The sequence below is a fragment of the Protopterus annectens genome, chromosome 5.part1 (assembly GCF_019279795.1).
Source record: "Protopterus annectens isolate FY-2018-M chromosome 5.part1, PAN1.0, whole genome shotgun sequence".
Taxonomy (NCBI): Eukaryota; Metazoa; Chordata; order Ceratodontiformes; family Protopteridae; genus Protopterus; species Protopterus annectens.
The window spans coordinates 540,039,477-540,058,826 of record NC_056736.1 but is presented as its reverse complement, the minus strand read 5'-3'; the positions used below and the strand labels follow the sequence as shown (position 1 = coordinate 540,058,826).

Here is a 19,350-nt window from a genome sequence, read left to right as displayed (position 1 = left end):
ATTGTGGTTATTGGGTGAGGATATAATTGGTGAAATTAGTGTGTTGGTATCTTTTTGGAGTGAAGTAACTGTATAAAAAGTGAATATTGAATTTGGATGTGGTGTTTTCATTTGATTCATTGGAGAATAGATTTGGCTGAGATGATCTGCAAGAATGTAAGAGATTATTTAGACTTTTCCAGAAAAGTTTGGGATTCTTTTAATGTTTCTTTTGTATATTTTGGTAATGTTTAGAGTGGTTGGGGATGACATGGGATAAGACCTCTCAGGTTTCTATAAATGTTGAAGTTTTTAGCTGATTTTGTCTGTAAGCCAAATTTTCCATGCTTTGTCATATTCCTTCATCAGCTATATGGTATTTTCTCTCACCAAAGGGCAGGATTATGTGTAATCATTTCCTTTCCATTTGGTGGTAGGCTGTTTAAGATAATAAGAAAGGTGGAATTAAAATGTACAATGACTTCAGGTAGAGTTTTTAGTAAGATCCAATTGCATGATTTGTGGAAATGTGGTATGTTCTTGTAATATTATATATGGAGGTGATCATTCAATCTGACAGAAAGGGTGCCAGAGTCAAAGATGTTGGATTCTGAGGTGAGAATACAGTCAATAACAGATTATTTGCAACTTGCATTGCAAATAATCTGTTATTGATTGGATTCCCACCTCAGAATCAGTTTTTTTGCAACTTGTGTTGTCATATCTAGTAGAAGAAATAATAAGCATTGTGAAACAATGTAGATTTATATTGATTAAGGTGGAAGGAACACTTGAGGATGTTTGGTGTCAGTATATTTTTAGGTCTCATAAAATAAAAGCTTCATGGGTGATTTGAGAATGTACTCAGAATAAAAGGTAATGGTGGTTGTAATTTTTTCCCTGGGGATATATAAGGCAATGAAACAGTGTTTATTGTGAGAGCTGAATTTTTGGAATATAGTAAGTATTTCAGCATTGTTAAATCATGGAACATGCTGAGGTATAGTGGCAGTCTAAAACTGATAATGTACAGAATGGCAGTTCTTCCAGCTCTTTTTCTATCAGCTCTGATAATATAACCATGAGAAGAAATTATTAATTTTGATATTTGGTTTTAACCAAGTTTCTACTAGAACAAGGATGTCTGGGGAGTTATGAGCCATCCAGAAGTGGAATTCAGCCAGTTTCTTGCCTAGACTTCTAGTGTTAATTTGAAAGAGTGAGATGGAATTAAATATCTTTGTGATGTTTTAGAAGGAAGGAAGATTTGGGGTTGACTGAGGTGACAGACCTTGGTTGGGGTGTAGGTCTCCACATAACAATAATGATGAAAAATATTGGATAGCCCAGGGCATTATTTTTATTTTTATTTTGGACATTATGCAAGAGCTTGCTCGAGTTAGTTTATACATTAAACATGTTGGTCATCAGAAGTGGAGGTATATGGAATATTACTGAAGTTTGCATAGATGGAAAATGTGTATTGGTTTGGTTTGAGAGGGGAATCAGTCAAGTACAGATGGTATGTGTAATGATTGGGTGGGCCTTATGATAGGTTGTGATATGAGCAGGCAGTACAAGGAAGAGAGTGACTGTAAAATGGGGGGGGGTGTATATAGTATTGTGAAGTGGTGGTGTGGGGTATGTGTATGGATGGAGGTAGGGAATTGGGTTGGAGGTCAGCAGTGCTGAATGGACATACAGAAAGGAGCTTGTAAAAAAGTAGGAGTTGTGAAAAAGTTATTGTTAATAAGTGTAGCTCTGAGAAGAGTTGTTGTTAGGTGTAGAGGTTATAGATGAATGTATGACAATGACGGATGGATGACCAATGTGCTGGGAGTGAGGCTAAGGGGATTGGAGTAAAACTTATGATGTGTTGTACTGCTGACAAATTGCATTAAATATTGATGTATATATAGGTAATTGGGTGTTACATGATTTACCGCTGCACACATTTCATCACTTGCTGAAATGACGGTAGTTTTTGTTGGTGTTACAATTGGTTGAATTATATAATGGTTAAGCAGCATTATTTTTTTTTGTTTTGTTTTTGTTTTACTTTTGCTAATAAATATAACTTATTGGTTTACATTTTGTGATCACTGTTTATGATATTTGTGAAGATTTATGGTAATCATTGATGTTTGTTCAATGGTTTCTGTTTTGAACAAGCTCACAGGAGATTATTCATTATAAACACAGGTAATTATAGTTTTTGCCAATGCATATATTAAAACAGTATGGACTGAAAGATATGAGTATAGCTGAGTATTAGTGTGTGTGTGTGTGTGTGTGTGTGTGTGTGTGTGTGTGTCAGAATACTAGCCTCTATTATTTGGAAGAGGTTAAGAGTGGTTATCAGAGCAGGAGTTATGCAGTGGCCTGGTTGGAACTGAGAGCTAAAATATTCAATAGTGATATTTTATGGGAAAGGAACTTATTTTAAACGGCAGTGCAGAAGAGAGTGTGGTAATGCTGGTAACAGGAAGTGTGAAAAAGATTAAGTAGGTTTGAATCTAACTTAGGTGTTGTGGCAAGGTTTGTGTTGCAGGTTGTGACAGGGTACAGTGTGACTTGTAAGTTTGATGAGTGGCGCTGTAGAAATGAAAGTAAATAAATGGTGTGTAATGGTAAAATAGGTTGTATATTAATCAGGAAAGGTAGATCTTGTGACTGGAGGGGTAGAGAGGAGATGTACTGGTTAGCAGAAACAGGTAGTTAACAGGGACACTAGTCTGCAGAAGGGGGAATGTTTAGGGAAATGTTACTCTTCTAATGAAGTGTCTTAGCAAAGTGAATTAGGTAGAGGTAGAAAGAAATATGTACTTAGTAAATATGTGCTTTTGATGGCTGTGGAAGAAAACATTTAGAAAAATGCAAAGAGTTAGAAGAAGGGATCAAAATGAATTAGAACAGAGGATTGCAAGTAGCAGGAAGAAGTGTATAGCACTGTTAAATATAATATTGTATTGAGTAAGGAAACTTTTTATAACCGAGAGAAATCACAACTGACAAAAGCAAAGTAGGACAGAAATATACAGTGGATGTCTGTATAGCTGTAAGAGTTCAGAGCTATGTGAAGAAAAGTGAGATTAGATCAATGTGACCAGTGTGTAAAAATGTAAAGATACTGGGGTTAGGGAAATAAGAGGAAAGAGAAGTGGGCTGAAAACATCTTACAGTGGGAACCAATCAGGCTATGCATGTGCAGATGCACTAATTACAGAATTAACCAAAGAGCTGAGTGAAAATATAATACATGGGAATCCAAGAAATAAAGAAAAAGTGCAAAATGGCTTATAAAATGTTGTTGCTATCAGTAAGCACATATCTAACATTAAGTAAGGCTAAAACTCCTTTTTTTCAGCTTACACAGAAGATTACATAACAGGTTCATAGGTAGGTACTAGGCTATCTGCCCGAGGGCATTTATAAGCCTAGCCAGAGTGTGTCAGCTTTCGCCGCCCCATTAATTAATTAACTGAGCCTCTGTCAAGAAGAGCCAGTGAAGTGATCCCAGGGGTGTATTTTCTGTTACCCATCCACTCGTCAAGGTTTCTCTTGAAGAGTGTTAGTGAGGGGCTCTGCCTAATGTAGTTAGGAATTTTGTTCCAAAGCATGGGGAGTCTCTGTGACAGGAATCTATCCCTCCAGCATGTTCTATTTATTGTTGTGGCAAGGTTTAGCTCACTAGAGCGAGTGGCTCACAGTGACTTGAATTTCTTTAGGTGGAGCATGTCCATCAGTTCTGAGTTGGACATGGCTTTGTAAGTCAGGCAGAGATCACCTCTGAGTAAGCGATATGCAACTGAGTACAGCTGGAGATTTTCCAGTCGGGCTGCATAGGACATATGTTTGGGGCCAGTAATCCTCTTGGTGAGGTATTTTTGTGGTCTTTCCAGCTGTTGGAAGTGTCTTGTGAGGTACATCCCAAATGGGGCATTGTACTCTATGATGGGTCTGATGAGTGATGAATAGAGGGGCACTATAACCTCTTTATTTCTAGATGTGAATCCTTTAGTAATTAGATGGGCTACATAGAAGGTTTTCCTAACTACTTTGGCAATATAATTGTCAAAGGAGAGATTACTATCTACCTGGGTCCCCAGATCTCTTATTACCTCTTCTGTATTAAGGGTGCTGCCACCTATGTGGTAATTCGTGGGTGTTTTGTTTTTCCCAAACGGGATGACTATGCATTTTTTGGCATTTAGCTTGAGACCATGACTTTGACACCAGGTGTTCGTCTCAGTAAGGCCCTTTTGGAGAATGTCCTTGTCAGCTGGAGAGTCAATTATGGCTCCCAGTTTGCAGTCATTGGTGAACTTGGTTAGCTATAGTCCTCCTGTGTTTGCCTGTACTTCTGAGAAGTATATACTGAACAGTAGGGGTCCCAGGACCGAGCTTTGTGACACACCACCTGTGACTGGTTTAGAGTCGGACCTGGAGCCTGCTATTCTTACCATGTGAGTTCTGTCTGTAAGCCAGTTGGCAACCCATCTCATGACGTAGGGGTTTATGTTCAGGCTGGTGAGTTTTTCTATAATTCCTGAGTGGGGAATAGTGTCAAAAGCCTTGGCGAGGTCAAGGTAGGCTGTGTGAACTACCTTCCCCTCATCTATGGCCTTGGTGACTGTCTCAAAGAAGTCAACCAGGTTTAGTAGGCATGATCTGCCCTTAACAAAGCCAGACTGGGTCCGGTCAAGTGTTTGGAGGTTCCCAATGTCTTTGTTAATGAGTTCCATGATGATGCGCTCCATAGCCTTGCAGACCAGGCTGGTCAGGCTTATGGGGAGATAGTTACCAGGGTCAGTTGTGGCCCCTCCTTTGTGAAGCAGACTAACCATTGCTGTGCGCCATTCTATGGGCACGTAGCCTGTGGAGAGGCTGAGGTTGAACAGTGTGTTTAGGTGGGGGGGTTAGTTTGTTCTGTAGTTTGTGCAAGACACAGCCTGGGACACCATCTGGCCCCACTGATGCTGTGCTTTTGCCTTTTGAAAGGGCTGTTTTCACCTGTGCATCTGTGATTTCTGGGACACTACACTTTTCCGGTATTGTTGTGGGCCCTTTTGGGGGTGAGAGGGGGGTGAAGTTTGCACTGAATCTATCTGCCAGGATGTTGGCAATATCAGTGGGTTCAGTATATTTTGTGCTATTTTGCACTAGCTCAGAGGATATCTGTGAGTTGCCACTTAGATTCTTGACATAGCTAAAGAAGGCTTTGTGGTTATCTTTCGAATCCTTGGCTATTTTTCTTTCGAAGTTAGCCTTGGAGGATTTTATGAGAGACCTTAGTTTCTTACTGATACAGATCAGGGATGTCTTTCCTTCTTGGGATTTGCTTTTTTTCTGAACTAGTTTCCTCCTTCTATTGTATAGCCAGTTTATGGCAGGGGTCCACCAGACTGGTTTCCTTCTCTTAGGGGAGTGAGTCTTGGTTTTTCTAGGGATGGCACGATCCATGCATCCTTGTAGGTGCTCATAGAGTGCATTTGTAAAGGTTCTTGCAACTTGGACACTGTTATCCTTTAGCGTGGGGGCTATGAAACTTACCACCTCTGTCTTAAGTAAGGTGAAGTTTGCTATAGAAAAGTTTTTCACTGTGATTTCCTTGGTTGGAGGTGGTGGTGTGGACATCCAGAGTGATTAGTTTATGGTCTGATCTAACCAGTGACGGGTTGACCTCTGGTGTGGAACACGTCACCCATGTTGGTGATGACCAGGTCCAGTATGTTTTCACCTATGGTAGGGGAGTTTACCAGCTGATCCAGGGCATTTGAGTTGATAAATTCCAGGAAGTGCTGGACCTGGTAGTTTGTAGTTGAGTAGTTTTCCCAGTTAACGGTAGGGTAATTGAAATCGCCCAATATCAGGGTGTTTGGTAGGACCTTCATGTGTTCCACTGTCTCCAGAAAGGCAGAGTGGTGGTCCTGGGTCATGGATGGTGATCTGTAGCAGGCCACAATTTGCATTGCAGATTTGCCTGTTGTTAGTTGCACATGGATGATCTCGGAGGTGTCATGCTGTGCCACTAACCTGGAGGTGTAGGTATCCTTGATGAATATGGATACACCCCCTCCTTTTGTGTTTCGGTCCATGTTCTGTGGCTGAAATGTGTGGTATGAGTTGTAGCCCGGTAGTGCTGGGGTGCTCTGTGGAGCCTCGAACCAGGTTTCAGTTACTGCACAGATTTCAATGTTCTCCATACTGAGGAGTGCTTTGAGACCATGCATTTTGAGATTTAATTCCTGGCATTGAGTAGCATAACCCTCATTTTTTTATTTGTGCTGTTTACGGAGGTGGGTTTGACTTTTGAGCCTTGCCTAAAAAAGGCACAATGGGGGCAGCAAGAGCCTTGGTCAGTATTCGAAAGCCTAGGGGTGACAGGTGCAAGCCATTTCTTGCGAAGCAATGAGGCTTGTCGAGCATGTCGTCCCAGGCTGACAGACACTGGATCCCCTTTGAATGACACCAGAAGCTTAGCCAGTTGTTGAAATTGATCATTTTTACTTTATACTGCGGTATCATTCTTGGTGAGGGCAGGATGCTACTCAGGGTCAGGGTCATACTCGCCTGGGCTACTTGATCAGAGAGCTCTTCCATGTCTCTTTTCCTGTAGTCCAGGGAGGTACGTCTCATGTCATTCATGCAATTGCAAGCCTGGAAGATGGGCCATTGCACCTTATGGTGAACTACCTGTGGTACAGGCGTAAAGGAACTATCTCGAGCAATCATATTACTCAGTCAGTATAGCTGAAGAAGGAACTATCTCCAGGAACGATATTGCACAGTTCTGGCTCTTTAGCACTGTTGGGCAGCAACTTTTAACAATGCAGAAATATAAGCACCAGATATCAGTATATTAAAGTAGGTCATGCAGCATGATTTGTGTTGAAACCAACATGAAAAATCTGTACTGCCAGGGTTTGACTGTGTGAACCATCAAAGTTGGGGAGTGCAGACCAGGTGGGCTATGAGAACTGATACAAATGTGACTTCCCTTTACTTTTCTTTAAATTTGCTGTCCTTATGTGGTCTCACGCTTCAAAGTTAGAGAGCACAGATATGGAGGACTACAAGTGCTGATAGAGAAAGACTTCCCCACACTTTTCTTAAACTTTGTTGTTGCTATGTGCTCTCAGCCTTCAGATATGGGGTGCATATACAAGGTAAACTACAAGCACTGATAGAAATGTGACTTCCCTTTACTTTTTCTTAGCTTGAATGTGGCATGTTTGTGCCATCCTTATTTTAGTAGCCCATTTATTCTTTTAGTGTGCCCAACAGAAAAGAAGGTGCATCTGCAAATGCCATGCAGAGTTTTAACTGGCAATACTGAAACTGTTTTCAGGATAGGATACTCTGAAGTTGCTCCTAAATTGTGCAATGTGTTTAGTTTTACAATTACCTGTCCACAACCAGAAACCGTGACGGCACATTTTATCTGCTGCTGTTGCTTCTCAATCAGTGTTAATAGGACACTTTTTAAATGCATCACACAGGCTCACGTAGGTGCAATATGAATGATAGAGTTATAAAGACAACCCACATTTCAGGACACAGAAAAATGAATTTCATGTTACAAAACAGATAAATGTCATGTGAGAGAGTGGCTATTTCAAGATCATTTTTTAAAAATTTTATTTGACATTACTGGGGTAGTACAAATATTGCAACTGACCATTTGCAGGTACTGCCTGGGTTAAGTTTATGGGTTCATAAATGTATTAGTGACCAAACAGAAAATTATAATGTAAGTGAATATTTTCATGTAAAGGTAAGTATTGCAAACATGCAAACTACTAGGGGACATCAGGGAACAAAAAGTTGGGTAACTACAGCAGAGCTAGTAAGGGAGACTGTTAGAAAGGTGCTTGGTGTGACATCTGGACAGAGGAAAGAGGACAAGGAGACCTGGTGGTGGAATGAGGAAGTACAGGAGAGTATACAGAGGAAGAGGCTGGTGAAGAAGAAGTGGGATTGTCAAAGAGATGAAGAAAGTAGACATGAGTATATGGAGATGAGGTGCATGGCAAAGAGAGAGGTGGCGAAGGCTAAGGATAAGGCATATGGAGAGTTGTATGAGAGATTGGACACTAAAGAGGGAGAAAATACCTGTACTAATTGGCTAGACAGAGAGACAGAGCTGGGAAAGATGTGCAGCAGGTAAGGGTGATAAAGGATAATGAGGGAAATGTAATCACAAGCGAGGAGAGTTTGTTGAGTAGATGGAAAGAGTACTTTGAAGGGCTGATGAATGAAGGGAATGAGAGAGAGAGAAGGTTGGATGATGTGGGGTTAGTAAATCAGGAAGTGAAACAGATTAGCAAGGAGGAAGTAAGGACAGCTATGAAGAGGATGAAGAATGGAAAGGCTGTTGGCCCAGATGACATACCAGTGGAAGCATGGAGGTGCTTAGGAGAAATGGCAGTGGAATTTTTAACCAGATTGTTTAATGAAATTTTGGAAAGTCAGAGGATGCCTGAGGAGTGGAGAAAAAGTGTTTTGGTACCTATCATTAAGAATAAGGGTGATGTGCAGAGCTGCAGTAACTACAGAGGGATAACATTGATCAGTCACAGCTTGAAGTTATGGGAAAGAGTAGTAGAAGCTAGGTTAAGAAGGGAGGTAATGATTAGTGATCAGCAGTATGGTTTCATGCCAGGAAAGAGCACTACAGATGCAATGTTTGCTCTGAAAGTGTTGTTGGAAAAATACAGAGAAGGTCAGAAGGAGTTGCATTGTGTCTTTGTGGACTTAGAGAAAGCATATGACAGGGTTCCTAGAGAGGAGTTGTGGTATTGTATGAGGAAGTCGGGAGTGACAGAGAAGTATGTATGTACATGGGTAGTGTGACATTGGTGAGGACTGCAGTGGGAGTGACAGATCTGTTTAAGGTGGAGGTGGGATTATATCAAGGATCAGCTCTGAGCCCTTTTTTATTTGCAGTGGTGATGGGCAGGTTGACAGATGAGATCAGACAGGAGGCCCCGTGGACTATGATGTTTGCAGATGACATTGTGATATGTAGTGAGAGTAGGGACCCCTGGAGAGGTGGAGATATGCTTTAGAGAGGAGAGGAATGAAGGTCAGCAGGGCTAAAACAGAATATATGTGGGTAAATGAGAGGGAGGGTAGAGGAATGGTGAAGATGCAGGGAGTAGAGTTGGTAAAGGTGGATGAGTTTAAGTACTTGGGATCAACAGTTCAGAGCAATGGTGAGTGTGGAAGACAGGTGAAGAAGAGAGTACAGGCAGGGTGGAATGAGTGGAGAAGAGTGTCAGGAGTGATTTGTGACAGACGGGTACCAGTAAGAGTGAAAGGGAAGGTCTACAAGAGGGTAGTGAGACCAGCTATGTTATATGGGTTGGAGACGGTGGCATTGACAAAAAGGCAGGAGTCAGAGCTGGATGTGGCAGAGTTAAAGATGTTAAGATTTGCACTGGGTGTGACTAGGATGGACAGGATTAGGAATCAGTATATTAGAGGGTCAGCTCAGGTTGGACAGTTTGGAGACAAAGCAAGAGAGGCGAGGTTGCGTTGGTTTGGACATGTGCTGAGGAGGGATGCTGGGTATATTGGGACAAGGATGCTAAGGATGGAGCTGCCAGGTAAGAGGAAAAGAGGAAGGCCTAAGATAAGGTTTATGGATGTGGTGAAAGAGGACATGCAGGCGGTTGGTGTGAAAAAGCATGATGCAGAGGACAGGAAGAAATGGAAACAGATGATCCGCTGTGGCGACCCCTAATGGGAACAGCTGAAAGAAGATGATGATGATTAAATCTGATGTTGTCAAACATATTTCTGTTATTTAGCATGTGTTTATTTCTGGCATCCTGTATCACTGTAAAAGGAAATTAAATACTGGCCAAAGAACCTATGTTCATTCTTCTTCTTCTGCATGTTTGTTTGTAACCCTGGCATCTTAGCAAATAAAACAGTATGCAACTTTTGCTACATTGGTTCATAGGTTCATAGGTAGGTACTAGGCTATTGGCCCTGGGGTCTATCTAAGCCTAGCCAAAAAAGTTCTCTGGCTTTCACCACCCAAGAAAGTTATTTTCCTGCACCCCTGTCTAGTAGAGCCACAGAAGTGATCCCCGGGGTGAATTTCCTATTTCCCATCCAATTGTCGAGATTTTTCTTAAAGAGGGCTAATGAGGAGCTTTGCTTGACATGAATGGGTAGTCTGTTCCAGAGCATGGGAAGTCTCTGGGACAAGAATCTATCCCTCCAGCATATTCTGTTTATTGTGGTGGCAAGGTTTAGGTCCCTGGAGTACGTGGCTCGGAGAGGTTGGGGTTTCTTTAAGTGTAGCATGTCCAACAGATCTGGGTTTGACATGGCTTTGTATGTTAGGCAGAGGTCGCCTCTGTGTAGGCGATAAGTGACGGAGTAGAGCTGGAGTTTTTGGAGACGGTCTGCATATGGCATCTGTTTGAGGCCGGTAATCCTCTTAGTGAGGTATTTCTGTGGCCTTTCTAGTTGCTGTAGATGTCTTGCGAGGTACATGCTAAATGGGGCATTGTACTCTATAATGGGTCTGATGAGGGATGAATAGAGAGGAACAATGACCTCTTTTTTTCTGGAGGTGGACCCCTTTGTAATGAGGTGTGCCATGTAGAAGGATTTCCTGACTACTGTGGCAATGTGATTATCAAAGGAGAGACTACTGTCCACCTGTGTCCCAAGGTCTCTTATCATACTAATGGTGTTTAGTAGGCTACCGCCTATGTGTTAGTTCATGGGTACAGTGTTTTTCCCAAAGGGGATGACAATGCACTTCTTGGCATTGAGCTTGAGGCCATGACTTTGACACCAAGCATCAGTCTCAGTGAGGCCCCTTTGTAGAAAGTCCACATCATTAGGTGATTCTATTATGGCACCTAGTTTGCAGTCATCTGCGAACTTTGTTAGCCAAAGACTTGCTGTATTAGCCTGGACTTCTGAGAAGTAGATTTATTTATTTTCAGTTTGATGACGCGGGAGGTCCACTGGGCTCACGGAGCCCATTTTCAGTGGAGGCCCGAGGAGAAAAGCTCCACAATACACAGTAACAATAAGCAAAAAGTAATATTACATAGGAAAAATTAGTAGGGTACAATCAAAAAAATAGTGGAACATGCATTGCATACATATATATACTAGAGTAGGGACAAGTTGTACAGAGGATTAGTTGCACTGAGAAAGTAGATGATGTGTGCAAGGTTATAAAATAACAACTGTAATTCATTTTAATGTAGTTTTTCATTTGAACGTAGTTATAAACTGACATTTGTAAATACAATTTTGCATTGAAGAGGTGGCTATAGGTGGAAAGTACATTATTTAAAAAGTATTGATTTGAGACTGACAGTTAAGAACTAGAAAAGGTGGGGGTGCATACAGCACAATTTAGGATACAAAGTGTGGATGATTTTAGTTAAATAGCATCAAACTTTATGAGTTGCCAGTGGAGAGAATCAACCCCAGGTAGGGGAAAGAGAGGACAGATAGTAAGCTATTTACAATATATACATTTAAGATATAGATGTTAAATTATGTTATATTCAGGGTGAGGCTACTGTTTTAGGTAATCAGTATGTAGAGTAACTTGTAGTAGGGACATTAGCAGGCTAGGTAGGTTGAGTACAACTGCATTTCCAGTTTTGGGTGAGGTGGGAATGGAGCTGAGTTTTAAAGTGTTCAAAGTTTTCCGAAATTCTTAAGAGTGGGAGGGAGAGAATTCCATTTTTTTGCTAGGGAAAATGATAGGAGAAGTTGACCAGCAGGACGGTTTGGTTTGTATACAAAAAGTAGATTTTGGTGGGCAGATCTCAGAGTTCTGGGAGGGGTGTATGATGGTAAGATGTTAGCGCTGGGCATCTAGTGGGTTTAAAAATTAGTTTGTGGGCTGTAGTGAGTTGGAGGTAGTTAAGGCAGTTGGGAAGTTCTAGCCAATTTAGCTTGTGGAGAGATGTACAGTGGTGGGAGGAGTATTTGATTTAGTGACGAATTTAGAGATTTTGTTGTAACAGATTTCCAGTTTGGAAGAGCTAGAGGAGGATAGGTTAGTTAGAAGAGGAGCACCGTACAAAAGTGATGGTAATAAGTAGGTAGTGGTGAGTGTTTGTCTTGTAGAAGGAGAGAGAAAGTGGGAGTTTCTGTACAGCATGCCAAGTTTCTGATGTATTTTCTTAATATTTAGCTGAATATGAGTATCGAATTTTAGATGTTCATCAATAGTAATCCCAAGAAGTTTAGCAGAGGGAACAACTTCTATGGAGGAGTTGGCATGGCTGATAATTTTGAAAGAGTTTTTGTTGAGAGTGAGGGATTTAGAGGGAGACAAAAGTAGAATCTTAGATTTGTTGGCATTTAGAGAGAGGTGGTTTTGAAGCATCCAGTTCTCAGTAGCTGAGGAGGCAATTTGAGTTTTTGTTTGGAGCTCTTGGAGGTTAGAAGCGGAGCAGACTAGAGTTGAGTCGTCTGCATATTGTACTATTTTAGTGTTTGGAATGGCTGCATAGAAATCATTAATGAATATATTAAAGAGCATTGGACAAAGTATGGATCCTTGGGGTACCGGTTGGGGTGGGAAGGAAGGCTGAAGTGCCAGTTTGCCACTTCACTGTCTGAGATCTGTCAGAGAGATAGCTACTGAACCAGGTTAGGGTATTTTGAGAGAAATTATGAGATGCTAAACAGGAGAGGACCCAGGACTGAGCCCTGTAGTACTCCACATGTCACTGGTTTGAAGTTGGATTTGAAGTTGGCTACTTTCACTGTGTGGGATCTGTCAGTGAGCCAGTTGGCCACCCATCTTGTGACATAGGGATTTATGCCCAGTCTAGTGAGTTTATCTATAATTCTAGAGTGGGGGATGGTGTGGAAAGCCTTGGTGAGGTCAAGATAGGCTGTGTGCATCACCTTACCCTCATCCACGGCTCTGGTGACTGCTTCAAAGAAGTCAGTCAGGTTTAGAAGACATGACCAAACTTTTAGAAACTCAAACTGAGTGAGGTCCAGAGTTTGGAGGTTACCTATGTCCTTGTTAATAAGCTCCAAGATGATACGCTCCATGGCCTTGCAGACCAGGCTCGTCAGGCTAATGGGGTGGTAGTTCCCGGGGTCCGTGGTGGTACCCACTTTGTGGAGTGGGATAACCATCACTGTGTGCCATTCAGTAGGCATGAAGCCTGAAGTAAGGCTATGATTGAACATGGTACTTAGGTGGAGTGTCATTTCATTCTGTAGTTTGTGCAGAACGCAGCCTGGGATGTTGTCAGTTCCCATGGATGCTGTGTTCTTGGCTTTGAAGAGTGCGGTCTTTACTTTTGCAGCCGTGATTACATGGGCTTTGTATTCTTCCAGTATAGTGATGGGCCCTTTGGGGGGGGTGAGGGGGTGAAATTTGCATTGAACCTATCTGCCAGGATGTTGGCAGTATCAGTTGGTTCTGTATATCTAGTGCCATTGTGCTGTAGCTCAGAGCAGATCTGAGTGTCGCCATTGAGATTCTTGACATAGCTGTAGAATGCTTTGTGGTTGTCTTTAGAATCAGTGGTGATTTTATTTTCGTAACTAGCTTTGGTGGATTTTATGAGGGATCTCAGCTTCTTACTGAGGCTGAGCAGGGAGTTCCTGCAATCAGGAGATTTTACTCTTTTTTGCAACAGCTTCTTTCTTCTGTTGTAGAGTTTGTTTATGGCAGGGGACCACCAGATTCACTTCCTTTTTTTGGAGGATAGCATCTTGGTTCTGTTAGGGATGGCATGATCCATGCACTCATGTATGTGCTTATACAGGGCATCTGTATAGGATTCAGCAGTCATACCCCTATTTTCCATCTGTATGGGTGTTGTGAAGCTTGCCACTTCTGTCTTAAGAAGCATGAAGTTGGCTTTAGAGAAGTTTTTTATGGTGGTTTCCTTGGGTCTATATTAGAACATCGAAGTTTCAAAACTTCGAATGTTCTAATATCGAACCTTATTTAGCGAAAGCTGAAAATATGGAAGTGACAGAAAACCAAATTTTTTTCCTAGGGAAAGAATTCGGTTGTCTGTTTCTGTTGCTTCGGTATTTTCAGCACTGTGGTGGAAAGTTACGGGACAGGTTCAGGTAAGTGTGCGATTGAGTGCGGGTTAGGGTAGTTAGGGTTAGGGTGCGGGTTAGGTATGTGTCCAATTGTGTGGACGTGAGGGTTAGGGTGGGTTAGGTGAGTTAGGGTTAGGGTGCGGGTCAGGTAAGTGTGCGATTGTGTGGACATGAGGGTTAGGGCAGGGTAGGTGAGTTAGGGTTAAGGCGTGGGTCAGGTAAGTGTGCGATAGTGACGGACCTTAGGGTTAGGGTTTGGGTTAAGGTAAGTGGACAGTTAGTGGTGTGTGTATAGTTTAGTGTAGGGTTAGGTGTAAGATTTTAGGTGTATGTGTGTGGATTGCTGTTTGTTTGGTATGCTTGTGTTGTGTGTATGTGTTTTGGAACAGCAAATTTTTTCCCTAGGAAAAAAATTTGCTGTTCTGTATGTTTGATGTTTTCAGCTTTTGTTGAATAGGGTTCAATATTAGAACGTTCGAAGTTTTGAAACTTCGATGTTCTAATATAGACCCAGTTTCCTTAATAGGGGGTGGTATATTGATGTCTAGGGTGATTAGCTTGTGGTCAGATCTGATCAGCAAGGAGTTGACCTCTGGCATGGAACATTGGTTGCTCATATTGGTAATGACCAGGTCCAGGATATTGCTGCCACTGGTGGGGTTATGGAAAAGCTGATCCAGGGCATTGGAATTTATGAATTCCTGAAGCCATTGAGCAAACAAGTTAGTACATGAGAGGTTTTCCCAGTTGATGGTGGGATAGTTGAAATCACCCATTATTAGTGTATTGGGCTGGACCTTAATATTACCCAGTATATCAAGAAACGTGGAGTGGGCATCCTGGAGTATGGCAGGGGATCTGTAACAAGCTACAACCTGGATTGCAGTCTTGCCCAGTGTTAATTGCACTTGGGTAATTTCGGATGCATTATGTTGAGCAACTAGCCTGGAGGCATGGATATCCTTAATGAATATGGACATGCCTCCTCCTTTAGTGTTTCGGTGCAGGTTAGGTGGCCGAAAGGTGTGGTATGAGTTATAAATGCAGGGGTGCTCAGATGTTGGTGTTCTCCATTTTAAGGAGTGCCTCCAGTGAGTGCATTTTGACGTTTAGACTTCTAGCATTGAGTAGCATTACCCTCAGAGTTTGCTTGCTTATACCTGGTATGGTGGTGAGTTTGTTGTTTGAACCTTGCCTAAAAAAGGCACTATAGGGGTGTCAAGAGCCTTAGCCAGTATCCAGAATCCTATGGGCAACAGGTGCAGGCCATCTCTGGCAAAGCGTTGTGTTCTGTCAATCATGTTGTTCCAGGCAGACAATGGATCACCTTAGAATGACACCAGAAACTTAGCAAATTGTTGAAGTAAATCATTTTGTCCTTGTATTGTGGTATAATTCTAGGTGATGACAAGATGCTACTCAGGGCTAGGGTCATACCTGCCTGGGCTACATGATCCAAGAGTTCCTCCATGTCTCTTTTCATGTAGTCCAGGGAGGTACATCTCAGGTCATTCACACCAACATGGGCAATGACAGAGTCATATTTGTACTTGTTGTGTAGTGACCTGAGTGCTTGCCTTATGTGGTTCCTGGCACCTGACATGCATCTGACAGTAACTTTTCCCTGTTTAGCCAGGTGAGTGGGACATCAGTGTGCCTGACTATAGAGTCACCTATGGCTAGTGCATTGGTTACATTGTTTTGCCTTATGGGCTGAGGTTGAGTGGCACACTGATTTTGTGGGCTGTGTGTCATTTGGGTGATGTTGGGGGGTGGTGGTTGCTTGTGTTTCATCTTTGGAGGTCTCTGCTGTTTGGGCAGATTTTTATTGAGAGCCTCCGCGAATGTAGGTGTTACTATGTGTGGGTTTAGGTGGTGCAGGTTTTCATGGACTATGTGTTGAGTCTGGTATAGTGCAGGTGTTTATCTTCTCCTCTTCTCTGTCTAGTACAGTCTTGGCGGGAGAGAGCTGGGCTTCCAGTTTGGCTATATATGTGCATCTCTCACAGGTTGTAGTGTTGGGTGGTAGCAGGAGAGGGTTGTCAGTGTACATGAGGCAATTGCTACATTGCCCGAAGATGCGCAGATTCATCAGGTGAACAGGGGAAAATACCGGGAGCTGACCCTTAGACATGCCTGTTTATTAATTTAAGTACTAAAAACTGTTTTCCTCCTAACAAGTGAGGAAAGTTGAGTGCTGCAGTAATTTGTAGATTATTTAGTGCTTGCAACAAGTTTTAAACAAGTGCACAAGGAAACAGTTTTGAGTGCTAAAACTAGAAAACTGGCTAGTTCTAAGGGAAAATTAGAAAACCAGACTTTCTGGCACCGGGAATAGTTTAACCCTAGTTAAATAGCGCTACATGGGTTTTTAAACAGAAAGATGAAAGTGATAGAAATAGCCCAAAATGGCCAGTAAAACTACAGATTCTGAGCTGAAACCACTCCTCCAGCGACAGATAGGCTGCTCAAAGCTCATCACTCTCACTGATGAACAGAGAAGCTTCCTTCTATCATAGTAAGGTCTGGGCAACCCAGAAACTACAAAACAGCCCAGAATTCAGCAAACTCTGAAAATCGGACTCTACTCGTTACAGAAAGGCAGGAAATGAGTAGAGAGAGAGGATTTTTTTTTAATTAAAACAGATACAGTAAAGCAAACACTTTTAAAGCAGAAAAATGGCTATCGCACTTGAGTGTGTAGCCCTCAACAGTTCAAAAAACACTTAAAAGTGATCAGTTAAAGTGCAAACAGTATCAGAATTCAAAAAACAGTTTAAATAAGTTGCAAAGTTAATAAAAACACTTGGAATAGTGTGGCTAGTGAAAATAAGCCATACAATGCAAAACAGAGGTACTTAATCCACTCAAAGTCTCTCTTTTCTCTCTCTGCTGCTGTAGAACTCTGCAGGACACCCAGGAAGGATCTTGCTGAGGTAAAACAAGTGCAAAAACCGCACAACAAACATGTTTTTTTAAACAGAAAGATGAAAGGGATAGCAATAGCCCAGAATGGCCAGTAAAACTACAGATTCTGAGCTGAAACCACTCCTCCAGCGACAGATAGGCTGCTCAAAGCTCATCACTCTCACTGATGAACAGAAAAGCTTCCTTCTATCATAGTAAGGTCTGGGCAACACAGAAACTACAAAACAGCCCAGAATTCAGCAAACTCTGAAAATCAGACTCTACTGGTTACAGAAAGGCGGGAAACGAGTAGAGAGACAGGATTTTTTTTTTGTTGTTGTTTTCAAAAATTAAAACAGATACAGTAAAACAAACACTTTTAAAACAGAAAATTGGCTATCACACTTGAGAGTGTAGACCTCAACAGTTCAACAGTTGAAAAACACTTAAAAATGATCAGCTAAAGTGCAAACAGTATCAGAATTAAAAAACATATACAGATATGAAGAAAAATGTATTAATAAATTATCACGTGGTACATACCTAAGATCTTCACTGTCTGCTTGTGATATGCCTCTCTGTTGAAGGAATTGAGACCCCTGATTTTGCTGTTAGTTTTCCATAGTTTTATGATTATAATTCCATAAAGAAAATTTAAGCAAAGCATAGGGATAAATAAATAAATAGTTGCCACCCATAACATGGTGGACAGAAGGCCAGAGTGAATAGCATACTCTGTAGGTTTGCATTCTCTTGTTAGCTCATGATTTGTGTTATTTTCATATTCTACTCCAACAAGGAAAATAAATGGTGCTGCAGAAAGAAGAGCAAAAATCCAGAGAAAAACAATCACACCTTTAACTCTTCTTTTGGTAATGAAAACCTTTGCTTTCAGTGGAAAGCAGACAGCCAAGTATCTTTCAATGCTGAGGGCTGTTATGTGCAGGATGGTTGCATAAGTACATCCTTCACTAAGGTAGTGGAAGCATTTGCAAAGAAAAACACCAAATATCCAAGGTCTCGACCTCCAGAGGCGGTACAGATCAAATGGTAGGCAAAATAATATAATCAAATCAGATACTGCCATGCTGGACAAGTATAGGTTAGTTGTAGTGTTCATGTCTTTATACCTTCTGACTATTAGAAGCGTAATGGAATTCCCAATGACACCGACTATAAACAAGATGAAACAGATAACTGTCACTGGAATTAACACTGCGACTGGAAAAAGAGAGCATGTGGAATGCTCACACAAAAAGAGTTCTTCCAGGAAATGGCTGCCATTGGACCTAGTTTCCATGCCTTGAACATGAACATAGGTAGTAGAAGTGAGATGACACACACAACTTTTGTGAGGGTGTATGAAATGAATTTGTATTTAATATTAAAAAAGATAACATAAAATTTCTTTCAAACAAAGCAGGTGTAACATAGTTGCATAAAACTAAAAAAATCATGTAATGGATATACAAACTCGGAGTTCAGTGCTTTGACTTTTTAGCTTTGCAGTTTAAAAAAAATGCATTTCAGCTGTATGCAAATTGTGGTTACATGTATATTGCTTAATGTCCCCTCTTGCTGCTTCCCTCTGATAGTCTCAGCTGGAATCAACCTGTTATTCAGGCTTCATTTGCTCCTGTTTTGTAAAGGAAATAAATCATTACATAAGTACACCTCCAACTAACTCTTTTTTTTCTGATGATAAAGATTTAAAATGTAAGTGGAGTAGGGGCGAGGTGCACCTACTTATAAACTCATTAAGAGCATCAGTAGTTAAATAGAGTTACCTCATTTTCACCTGGTAACAGACATACACTACAATGCATTTAGACAAAGTACCACCTGCAGCCATATGGCACGCTGTCCTTGTGTAAATAAAGCCCTTCTGCTTTATCAGGAGAATGACCTTAGGGAGCACAATTCACATCACCTTTCCACTTCAGTGCAGAGAAACTGATGCCTTTATAAACTAAGAATTACTTGACAATACCCTAGTACTTTGCTAAGCTGCTTTTGAAATAAATCACATTTACTAATTTGAAACTACATTAACCTCTAATAGTTTTATCAAACATGATGCAATGTATATATGTGTGTGTGCATGTATATATATATATATATATATATATATATATATATATATATATATATATATATATATATCTATGTGTGTGTGTGTGTGTGTCTATGAATGTATGTGTGTGTGTGTATATATATATATATATATATATATATATATATATATATATATATATATATATATATATATAGCTACTTCACAAGCTCAAAGTTTCAAAACTTCGAACTGCAAATGGTCAAGACCATAAGTTCGAAGTTTTGAAACTTCAAACGTTTTGAATGGATATCACCGTACAGAGTGAAACATGA

The 19,350-nt window shown here is 41.1% G+C and overlaps 1 protein-coding gene across 1 annotated transcript in view; it reads right to left on the bottom strand.

Annotated features, from left to right (window-relative positions):
- The window catches only part of MLNR (motilin receptor), a 373,900-nt gene extending 355,638 nt beyond the window's left edge, over positions 1 to 18,262 (bottom strand). The window contains exon 1 of the mRNA XM_044072872.1: positions 17,506 to 18,262. Within this exon, the coding sequence (XP_043928807.1) occupies positions 17,506 to 18,262 (757 nt within the window). The remainder of the gene's footprint in view (positions 1 to 17,505) is intronic.
- Positions 18,263 to 19,350: the final 1,088 nt, after the last annotated feature.